Source organism: Lates calcarifer, linkage group LG1 (genome assembly GCF_001640805.2).
Source record: "Lates calcarifer isolate ASB-BC8 linkage group LG1, TLL_Latcal_v3, whole genome shotgun sequence".
NCBI lineage: Eukaryota > Metazoa > Chordata > Actinopteri > Centropomidae > Lates > Lates calcarifer.
Genome location: NC_066833.1, coordinates 12,413,425 through 12,424,838, shown reverse-complemented (window position 1 = coordinate 12,424,838; position 11,414 = coordinate 12,413,425). Strand labels below are relative to the sequence as shown.

At 39.9% G+C, this 11,414-nt stretch overlaps 1 protein-coding gene across 1 annotated transcript; it reads left to right on the top strand.

Moving 5' to 3' along the window:
* Positions 1 to 2,034: 2,034 nt before the first annotated feature.
* Positions 2,035 to 9,740, top strand: chpfa (chondroitin polymerizing factor a). The gene is made up of 4 exons (XM_018682020.2): positions 2,035 to 2,546; positions 3,906 to 4,470; positions 6,095 to 6,277; positions 6,440 to 9,740. Exons 1-4 carry the CDS (start codon positions 2,257 to 2,259, stop codon positions 7,700 to 7,702), a joined length of 2,301 nt encoding a protein of 766 aa, XP_018537536.1. The 5' UTR covers positions 2,035 to 2,256; the 3' UTR covers positions 7,703 to 9,740.
* Positions 9,741 to 11,414: the final 1,674 nt, after the last annotated feature.

Here is an 11,414-nt window from a genome sequence, read left to right as displayed (position 1 = left end):
TTCTGCTGCTGATGCTGCTCAGTCAGTGTAAGGTCAGGGGCTCAGGAGGAGGATGGAGATCTCAGTGAGCTGCATGAGGTCAAGGGCAGTGAGTTTAGAAAGAGGTCTCAAAAAGTTGTCTTTGAAGCATCTGCCCCTGACACCTGGGTGAATAACACAGAGGGTGAGTGTGGACCAGGTTGGTGAGTTGAAAGTTGTCACTGAAATGCACATACAGACTGCAAAACTGAAACTACATACAGCTGTTAACTTCCCTTGTTCTACACCCACAAACAGTTTAGTTCCCATTTTATTTTATTTTACTATGTGTGTGTAGATAGTATATATTTATATATAAGCCATCCATACTGTGTCTGCTGAACTTCTCTGGTACAGGATGAGTAAAGTTCTGGCTAATAAATACATAGGAAAAATGAATTATTAAGTATTAAGAGGTGCATCATAAAAGTGATAAAAACAATAGGAATAACGGCAGAGGACTGAGTTTGAGGTTTATGACAACAGTGCATCATAATAACGCTTGTCAGTTTCCAGTGTCATTGCCCAGCAGTTAGTGAGGAGTTATTGCAGGGTGATGCCAGTGGGTGAAAAGGTCTACTGTGGCGTTGGAGAGCACAGGTGCTCCTGTGTTTATCTACAAAAGGCATTAAAGTGCATGTCTTTCTCCAGTGGTGGAGAAAGTCTTCAGATCCTTTACTCAAGTACGAGTAGCAAAAGCAGATTGGAAAAGTTTTCCATTAAAGCCCTGCATTGAAAATGTTACCTAAGTAAAAGTACACAAGTATAGAAAAATGTACTATAAGTATTAAACCTTTATATATTATAGCCTATTATATAGATTATTATGACTGATGTATTAAGGTAAAATGCCCACCACCTTTCATCCACCCTTTAGACTCCTTCTACACTCTCCTCTGTGCCCCCACCCGTCCCGCCAACACCACCATCAAGTTTGTGGATGACACGATTGTGGTAGGACTTATGTATCTCTGGAGGAGACGAAACCAGCATACAGGGATGACGTCCAAAGACTGGCAATGTGGTGTTCAGGGAATAGTCTTGCACTGAGCTCTTCAAAAACAAAAGTACTCATAATAGTCTTCTGGAAAAACAGTGAAGACAACGGTCCATTATAAATCAACTGGGGACTGTGTGGAAAGGGTCCCACCAAAGACACCACAGCAGTGGTCAAGAAGGCACAGCAGTGACTCTACCTCAGGAGAAACAACCTACAGGAGAAGCTGTTGGTGTCTTGCTACTGCTGCTCCATCTAGAGTGTGCTGACATACTGTATCTCTGCCTGGTACGCCACCGCCCAGAGAATCTGACTCACTGTCCTCTTTGGAGGACTCAGTCAGCTCTCGTTGCCACAGCTGAGCAGCCAACAAGACCCATCCCACTCTATAAATCATCTGTTTAACCAGCGTCAAGTCCTTCATATTAAAGACAAACAGACTTAAGAACAGCCTCTGCTCCAGAGCAATACAAGAAGTGAACAGTAATATCCACACTACAATAGTTTACATTCCAAATGCACTCTTGTATGTACATACTGCAGCTACTACTGTATTTCAGCAATGTGCAATATCCTGAAATGCAATACCACAGCTGATTTTATAATGTAATTTTGATCTATATCTTATTGCTTTATTGGTTACAGCAAACATATGCATTTCATGTTTTATTAATGTACTTTGCACTTTAGTGTTCTGTAAAACACTCTTATTTTTAAATCTTGATTTTTATGAGTGAACTGCAACTCAGTTTCATTGAACTCTGCAATGACAATAAAGGAATGAAAAGTGTGGGTGAATGCAGTTTACTGACAAATTTGATGGTTTAATAACTTCTACGGTTTGTCCAATGAGGGAACCTTTACTTGTTACAAATCAGTAAATATAACAGCATAACTGTACAGAGGGTTGCGTTCTAGTTCGCATTTCTCCATTTGAAAGTCTTGTTGAATATCCCTCCGCTCTGCGCAGCCCTATATTCATCCACGCAGCCTGGAACTAGGCACTCCACTGTTACGCTTGTGTCTGGTCGGGGGGTGGAGCCAGGTAGCCGCTATACTGACACGTAAGAATCCTGCGTAAATTTTAAGGAAGAAGCTACATCTTTTCCTTAAGTGGAACGTGGATACGGCTGCTTCCTTTCAGACTTGATGTATAGTTGACCTGTCCCGGACCAGCGGCTTTTTTCGGACTCTGTAGGAGCGACGCGGGACTCTCCGAGAGAGAGGAACCGACGATCAAGATGAGATTTTCAGCGTTTATTTCTGTCCTGCGGTCGGTCGGCCCGGTGGTAATCGGTATTTCTTTAGGGTTCACGTTGAGTTTATTGAGTGTTAACTGGACGGAAGAAGCGTGCTATGTAGACGGTAAGGAGGGTGAGGATGTGACTTTAGGTCAGGATGGACTGCTCAAAGGAGCCCGAAAGCCCAACTCCATTTCGACCCTGAACGATGTGGAGTCCGAGGAGGATTTTGAACCAAGAATAGTCCCATATAAACAAGTCCAACAGAGTGCACCAAAGAAAGTTTTCAGGTAAGCTTTGTATTGTTCACTAACTGGTGAACACTTTCGGTTTGTTTTGAATACAGACCACAACGTTATAGATGTAGTTAGGGTACAGCAGGCCGCAGTATAGCTCATCCCCAGTAAATGATTACTGATAAATCTATCATTGCTTTTGTCCATATAATACCAGGTATACAGGTGTCACTGGCCATCATGTGGCCGTGAGATTTCAAAGATGGCAACATAATAAGTAACACTAATTAAACAAAACTAAATGGCAGGCATAACTTAAGTGTAATACAGAAGGGATTTTCCTCTCTATTATGTTATTGGCCTAGATCAAATTACTGCCCCACTTCCTCTACTGGTTTACTAACATGCTCTGCCATAGAGCTAAGTTTAACTCGGTTTAACCACATATTTTTGTGCCATGTCTTCATGCTGAAGGATATCTGAACATTTTCTTTGTAAACAAGCAAGATTTCCTGGATAGACCCCTTGTTTGAATGTTAGCCCTCACCCCCAAAGTGGTTGCATTTCATTACATTTCTGAGAAAGAGTCTTTTCCCAGTAGAAAAGTTCTGCTGAGGTTAGAGGTGTGAGCGGCAAAGCCCACAGGTTTCATGGGCAACTTGTGCCATGTAGCAGTTTGTACAATAAGATGTAGAGCTGAAACTAACTGCATTATCATTAATATATCTGATGATTGCTTTTTCAAATAACTGAGAAATTGTTTCCATTATGGAATGTGAAAAAGTAGTAAAAAGGCCAACAACAGCTATCCAGCCCAAACTGATACATTCACATTTGTTTGGTTCAACTCACAGTTCAAAACCACCAAAATATTTCCTTTAATATCATGAATGAAAAGCAACACACCACACCCTTGTGTTCTTGCTTAAAAAAAAAAAAAAAGACGTAATGATTAATGGTTTCTCTGATAGTCACAGATTGGTTTTCTTTCAAACTGCTAATAGTTGCCGCTCTAACAAGAGGCGTAATTGATGCCATTTACAGTGTAACAGAGAAATGGAAGTTAGGTTGGGTCATGATTGCAGTGGTGAATCACAGTGCAAGTTCTTTCATGTTTAGTCTTCCAAAGAGCTTATGGTTTTTCCTGTTTATTTGTGAGGACAGAACCACAGATTTGGTCTGGATCCAGATTTATGCCTTTTATAAACTACTTTTTTATTCCCATTGATTTAAGTGCCAGTTGATAAACTAAACCTGGATGTTACAGAAAAAAGTGGTCAAAATCATTTTTTTGGTGTGACCGTGAGTAAGAACATTGTGCAGTATTGGTGAAAGTTTGTCTTCTAATTCTTCTTAGTGCATTTTTTTATTCAAAGCACTATTCATTTAGCAGCTGCTTGGTGTCTTTTTCAGGGCTAAATACATAAGCACAGAGTTGGGGATGCGAGAGCGTCTGTTCGTTGGGGTCCTGACATCCAAAAACACCATTAACACCCTGGGTGTAGCTGTCAATCGCACCATTAGCCATCACCTGGACTCTGTAATCTTCTTCACCGGCATGCGCAACCGCAAAGTCCCTCACGGCATGTTTGTGGTCTCTCATGGAGACGAGCGACTGATATGGAACATGTTTCAGACCATCAGATACATCTTAGATCATTACATCAATGAATATGACTGGTTTTACTTTGTCCAAGATGACACCTACACAGAGGCTGACAGGATCAAAGCCCTGGTGGATCACCTGAGTATGGATCGAGAGCTTTACATGGGCAGTCCTGAAGAGTTCATAGGTGGGGAGATGGAAGGGAAGTATTGCTACGGAGGGTTTGGATACCTCCTGTCACGTACCTTGCTCCTGCGACTCCAGCCTTTCTTGGAAAACTGTAGGAATGACATCCTGAGTGCCAGGCCTGATGAGTGGCTCGGGAGATGCATCATTGATTATGCCAATACAAACTGTGTCAGTGAATATGAGGTAGGCTATTCTTCACCATACATCTCTCTTTTAATTAATACATATGTTGTTTTAATTTATAAAATGTCTTGGCTCCTCAATGTTTCATGCTTGAAAGAAGGAAAGGGTAGCTGTTCGTAGTTAAAAAGAACGAGGAGCTACAAAGGAAAACCGCTTTCAAGACTGTCATTCAGAACATCTGTGTGACAGGTTACAGCAGGGGTTCTCCGTCTCGACAGCAAAACAAAACTGTCATGGCAGAAATCATGCTTTGCCTCTGGGACAGCACTTAAAATTGACAGACAGCTATATAAAACTGTAATTACCATGCTAGCACAGAGGTGGTATTTATATTACAGAGTAGATTGCTAATACCCTGTAGCTTTTCTTTTTTTTTTTCCATGGCTCCAGCAGCAATGTGGAATAGGTAAACAGGCAAGCAGAGCACAGCTGAGTTCAGCCTTGCTTAGGTTCAATGGTGTGAAAATCCCCTGTGGGTCAACATGCTCTGCTGCTGTAATGTCATTAGCATCTAAGGTCAAACAAGCTCTATGGAGCCTTGATCTGTCCTAGTGCCCTTTGAGGTGATTTTTTTGCTGCATTCATCACAGTAAAAGTTTATACTCTTTTTCAATACAGGAAAATACATTGTTAAAGAAAACTAACACAAAATGTGAAAAAACTTTTCATACATTACACAAATGGGTCTAGATATTGTTGTTGACTTAGGTGTTGCAGTGTCTTTTGCTTCCATTTTCTCCTCCCTGGCCATGACCCAGAGCAGGAAACCATCTTGTTTCACAGTTGAGAGTGACTTGCATGGCTAACTAAAGTTCCCTGAGCCAGAAGAGCTCCAGCAGAGCCCCTCAGATAAGGCAGAGAAGCAGGGGAAAGTTAAACACCCTGGTGTGGGTGAGGAAAACAGCTGGAACACAGAGCCAGACATCAATTTTTCTGTTCAGAGAGAACATTGATGACAATTAGGCACGGACGATGCTTCACTAAGCGTACCATGACAGGCTGTAAGCTGTTGGCAAACATTTGCAGTGGCCTTGCCACTCAGTTAAGCAGCATCTCCATTCCTTGTTCTTTTAATAGCTTGATCAGATTGGATTCACTTTTTTTAAATCACTCAAGCTCCTTAGGTGGTTACTCTGTTTTCGTCTTAAATGATTGTGTCCTTAAGTGGGATTCTGGTGCCAGTGTCAGTCATTTGTATTATTAGGTTTCACCTTTAAATTCTTAACTGTTGCTTTTTAACCAGAGGCCACAGTGATCAGAGTTAATTAGATATAAAAAGTGGTGAAATTAATTAAGACAAAGTATTTCTTTAAACCTCATATTCTCAGAACAAATGTATTTCCCAAAAAAGACCAAAAAGTCTAACAGTACAAATCTGTAGTTGTATAACAATAGTATTCTGTTCTTACAAAATGAATCTCAGTCTTCCCTTCACTATGCAATTATGGTTGAAACCAGCCTGTTTGCAGTGGAAATGAGCCCAAGATGCTGCCTGGATAGCATGTAATGTTTGTTTGAATGGAAGTAGCGCAGCATAACAACTAAGCTTGGAATAACATTAGGCATGTTTTTGTCATGCCAGATTTAAGACATCTCATGAAAAGACCTCTTTGTTTCTTCCCAGGGGCTTCAGTACCACCATTATGAGTTGGGAAAAAATGCTGATCCAAGTAAGGAGCAGAGTGAACATTTCAAGAGAGCTCTGACCGTCCATCCAGTATCTGACCCCGATCAGATGTACCGGCTGCACAGATACTTTACTGAGATTGAACTCCAGAAGACTTACGATGAGATTGCTAAGCTGCAGGTAAGCTGATCTTCAAGTGTCACAAATCACCTGTGGTTCAAAAATAAAAACCTGGCCTGTGTTTGCTCCTGGTTTCCACTATTGTAGATTTTAGTGTAATATTAGTTATTTCCATGGCAGGATGAAACTGTGCAGGTCTGAAAACTTCTTGTGTTTCAACAGGTGGAAATAAAGAATGTGAGTGTGGCTGCTTTTGAAGGCAACCGAAGCGCCCAGTGGCCAGTGGGGATCAATCCACCTTTTGAGCCCAAATCTCGGTTTGAAGTTCTGAAATGGGAATACTTTACAGAGGAAGAGATATATTCATGTATTGATGGCTCTCCCAAATGTGAGCTGTGTGGAATTGACCGCATGGATGTGGCTGATGTCATTGACACGGCCATAGGGGAGCTAAACAAGAAATACAAGCCCATCTTACACCTGAAGAAGCAGCAGCTGATTAATGGCTACAGGCGTTTTGACCCCATTAGGGGCATGGAGTACACCTTGGACCTTCAGCTGGAGGTGGTTAACCAGAAGGGTCATAGCCGTTCCATCACCAAGAGGGTTCATCTGGTGCGACCTTTGAGCCAAATAGAGATAATTCCCATGCCTTATGTCACTGAAGCTACAAGGGTTCACATCATTATACCTCTTACTCTGCAGGACCGGAGCTATGTTGACCATTTCCTTGAAGTCTTTGCTTCAAATGCCTTTGAGACGAGTGAAAATACTATCCTAACATTTTTGTTTATTTATGACCCAGTGGAGGCACAGCAGGTTAACCAGAATGATATATTTGCCAGTGTGAAGAGTCAGATTAATACCTACGAACGCAAATACCCCACAGTGAAAATCCCATGGATAAGTGTCAAGACGGAAACACCATCCCAGATCAAGTTCATGGACATCATCTCAAAGAAGCACCCGGTTGACACACTGTTCTTCTTGGGTAGTGTCAACACAAATATCAATTCTGAATTTCTGAACCGCTGCCGCATGAATTCCATTAACAACTGGCAAGTGTTCTTCCCCATCCATTTCCAGGACTACAACCCTGATGTGGCCTATCACAACCAGCCACATCCCACCACAGTTGATCTGGTCAAGGATGCGGGCCATTTTGACCGCAGGTCATTTGAAGAGTCATGTTTTTACAACTCAGACTACATGGCAACACGTACGCGAATGGTGGCGGACGTTCAAGAGAATGAGGACATTCTAGAGACAATGGACATCTATGACATGTTTGTAAAGTATTCAGGTCTGCACGTATTCAGGGCAATAGAGCCAGCTTTGCACCAGCAGTACCGCTACCAAGCCTGCAACCCACGACTCAGTGAGGACATATATCATAGATGTGTTCAGAGCAACTTGGAAAGTCTCGGTTCTCGCTCCCAGCTTGCCATGCTGCTGTTTGAACAAGAACAAGGGAACAGCACTTGAAAATACCAGTGAAATGTCTGCTCCTGCACTTGTTAAATAGATGTTAACAGCTGTGTGTTTGTTGTGATAACATCGTGATGCAAGCTAGAATTTGGGGTGAACAAGAGAAATGAGCGTAGCATCACCTCTAAATGAACACTTACCCTTTGCCCTAAACACAACCCATGCTTGAAGCTGTGGTTACATACTGAATGTGACCCCATCTGACATTCTCCATCTTCCAGTGTGCATCAAGGGTTATTTGGTTTGTTAGAGTTTTTAGATAGTTTGGAAAAACAAATGCAGTACATTCCTTATGAAACCTTTCTTTTGTTAATGTTTACAATACTTGTCCATGCAGATGAGTACCTAGAACCAAATGCTTTTGCTACTCTGACGATTTTAAAAGTTGTATTGAGCAATTTTTTGACCACTAGAGAGCAGAAACAAAGCAGCAGTTGAGGTACTGTTGGCTTTTCTAATTCTCATGGTTAAGATGTCTACCAAACCTCCAGTGGACACAGAGATATGTTGACAATCCACTGGAGTCGTCTTCCTCTCCACATGTCCAGTGAAATTCTGATATTCACTGGGATTTTATCCTTGGTTTGGTCCACCAACTCCTGGAATAAATACCTTATAATTTTAATAGGCTTGGATGAACGTGTGTACACGGTACAGATGCTCATGTTTTTTTATAGGGGCTGGGGGGTTTCAAAATGGCAAAAAGCTTTAGTGGGTTGTTGCTTCTCAGTGAGATCAGAAGTATTAGCAGCAATGTTTTCACAATTATAGAATGTTGTGGATTTAATTTAATTTTGACGTCAAAGATATTTTTAAATGGAGCTTCGATGTGTAGCTCTAATAGATAAACATTAGTATATTGCACCACAGTTTGTTTGCCCTTTCACATGAGGGCATTGAAACATTGAGCTTTTTGATACTCGAGTATTTTTACCAGAGCATCTTTGTATATGTGCCTTGACACTGACTTTTCATATCCTGGCTGTTTTGAAATTATCTTATTACTCCTTCAGGTGTTGCACATCTGATATTTTTCACTTTTTGGTATTGTTACAAGAAGAATAAGGTTTGGATGGGTGGAAGATATTCTCTTTCACTGTAGATAAAGTCTGTTATACAGCTATGAGAAGTGAATGGGTCATTGGTCATCTTTTCCTTTTTTATAGGTGACTAAATATCACAATTCCAGTCATCAGGTTGTATATGTACCTCAAACCACAAAAAGGTTTCCTGGAAAGTATCTACTGTTGGCCTTCAGAGGTTTAGTTTTTCCTCCTGGAAACATTTTGATGTTGCAAAAAAAAAGAAAAAAGAAAAAAAAGGTACATGTAGAGGCAAAGAAAAATTACAAATAATGGGAAAAAATCACCTTGGTAAATGTCTGAAGTGATTGCCCAGGTGAGTCCTCATTGAAGTAAGTGGTACTATAAAACAGAATTTAATTAGTTTAGAAATGACTGAAGTTAAGAATGTACGAAAGAATTTTCCATGTCACCAAGTGTAGACCGTTTTTAGACATTAGAAGATGTTTAACTGTTCCAAAGTGTTTTTAACTGTATTGTTAAAATGTTGTAAGTTATTGAATGGTGTCACTGTCCTCCATTTACTGAACTGGAAGTTTTCTTCCAGTCACAGTACAATCCAGTGGGAGGCCTTTTCCACATTACTGAGTAGTGGTGGAGCAAGCGGTACTTGACACCAGACACTTACTAATCGATAATAATGTGCAATATTACAGATAACACACCTGGACAGATGTCTGATGGAGGACAGGACTTTTAATGTCAGAGACATTTGCTGCAAGTATAGCAGTTTGTTTTATCACATTACTGTTCATGACATCACATAAATTAAGACTCATACTTTCTGTTAAATGTTAAGTTAATACACTGTAATCTCTTTTGACAAGACCTTTAATATATTTTGCTGACACTAGACACTTTTTGTCATCAGATTTACTTTGAAATACATAGAAGTTAAGGCAACTCCTTTTATTTAACTTTAATTAAATTCAAAGTATATGTTGGAAACACTACATCCACAGTGGCGATCCTAAACAGTGTTTGCTGTATTTTCTGCCATGTGAACACAGACCACGGTCAGTTGTTACTGACATTTTGCATTCATTTTATAACGCATCTCTTTCTTGATGAGAGCAGTCTTTTACCGTGACCGTGCTCCCGCTGACTTTGTATGAATGTTCACCTTGATTCTTTGAAGAGTATGATGTTAATAATGTATGGAATTGGAAATCGAATCTTCCAAAAACCACTGTGAAAGATGGAGGGCTGAGATTACAATACGAAGTTGCTGAGGTGATCTGCATCGTCTTTGCCTTCTGTTAACATGAGAAGCCTAAAATTAAGGGAGTGTGGCAGATTAATCACCCACAGCCAACATTGCTGTGCAAAGTGTCCAAGTATTTTGTCCATAACTTATTTATCTTTCATTTCTCAATGAATTATGCAGATTCTAAATATTTCTGCACTAACAGAGGCGTTCATGACATTCTCTGTACATTTATAAATATTTTATAGACACTATTTTGTAACCCTTTTTTCTGCTTTATTTACACAGTAATTGATACTTTATTGTTTTTGTGATACCTTCAAATTATGTTGTATCTTATACTTTGTATTTTCTGTCACTTCACCATGAAGACAATGTAAAATGTGTGTATTTCATTTTCACTTTGAATCAACTAAATCATTTCAAAAAGTAGGCAAATATATAATCTCGTTTTTAATTTCCATTGATGTTTGGACCCATTGGTTTACATTATTTTATGCATATGGGTACTACTATAACCAAAGCAATACATTTTAATTAAGGCTTAGTATATTTAATTGTGTGCTGCAATTCCCAATGAACTGTGAATTATTGTAATTTTTTAATAAATATTATTTGAATATAAAAAATCCTATTGTTGTCTCTCTTTTTTTTAAGATGAGAAAAGGGCAGTTTCCATACGCAGTTCCAACTACAAAATCCAGTTTGTCCTTTAGGTGTCAGCAGAAGAGCATGTTTACTGCAGCACTGGTCACTGAGGAGAGGAGCATTACTTGAACAGTTAGAAATCATTTTGATTACAAACAATATGGTTATTACATTCATGTTCTCAGCATGTGCTCAGTAGAACTGCAGTTAAGATTCCTACTTCTGTCAGACCCGAGGTATTCCTGATGTCTGGTGTTGGGTAAAAACAGGGAAAACGTTGAAACCTTAATTACAGCTTTAGTTATTTCAGGGGTCCATATGCACTACCCCGAGGCATGCTGTAAAACCACATAACTACAGAGCAGCTGGGAGTTAATTGTAAGTCATTATTTTGTACTTCGTTTTACGTTCGATCCCAGGACTTTCTCCTCCCACATGGGGACACAGTTGTTTTAAGTCCTTTAGAAACTGATAGTAGAAAATGTAGCTTTTTTTCACAACAATTTGAGTTCACCTGGAGGGTATTTAACAAAGCAGAGCAAGGAAAGTGGTTAATAAATCACTTATTTTAAGTAGATAATGATACTTCTTCAAACACCCTGTATCAGTTGTCCCACGCTGTCTTCCCAAAACTCACCTCTGAGATGCCTTCAGTGTCCCTGTAACCTTGCAAGTCATTTGTTTTATATCACTGTGTTGAAGTGGAAAAACTGAAACACATTTTGACTGTTGTAAGAAAAAATAGACAACATGGAGTTACAAAGTGAACTGG

Excerpts from the sequence above, each read along its gene's own strand:
- chpfa (XM_018682020.2), top strand. The coding sequence starts at position 2,257 with ATGAGATTTTCAGCGTTTATTTCTGTCCTGCGGTCGGTCGGCCCGGTG. Across the intron at positions 4,471-6,094 it reads ACTGTGTCAGTGAATATGAG|GGGCTTCAGTACCACCATTA; the intron begins GTAGGCTATTCT and ends GTTTCTTCCCAG. Across the intron at positions 6,278-6,439 it reads ATGAGATTGCTAAGCTGCAG|GTGGAAATAAAGAATGTGAG; the intron begins GTAAGCTGATCT and ends GTGTTTCAACAG.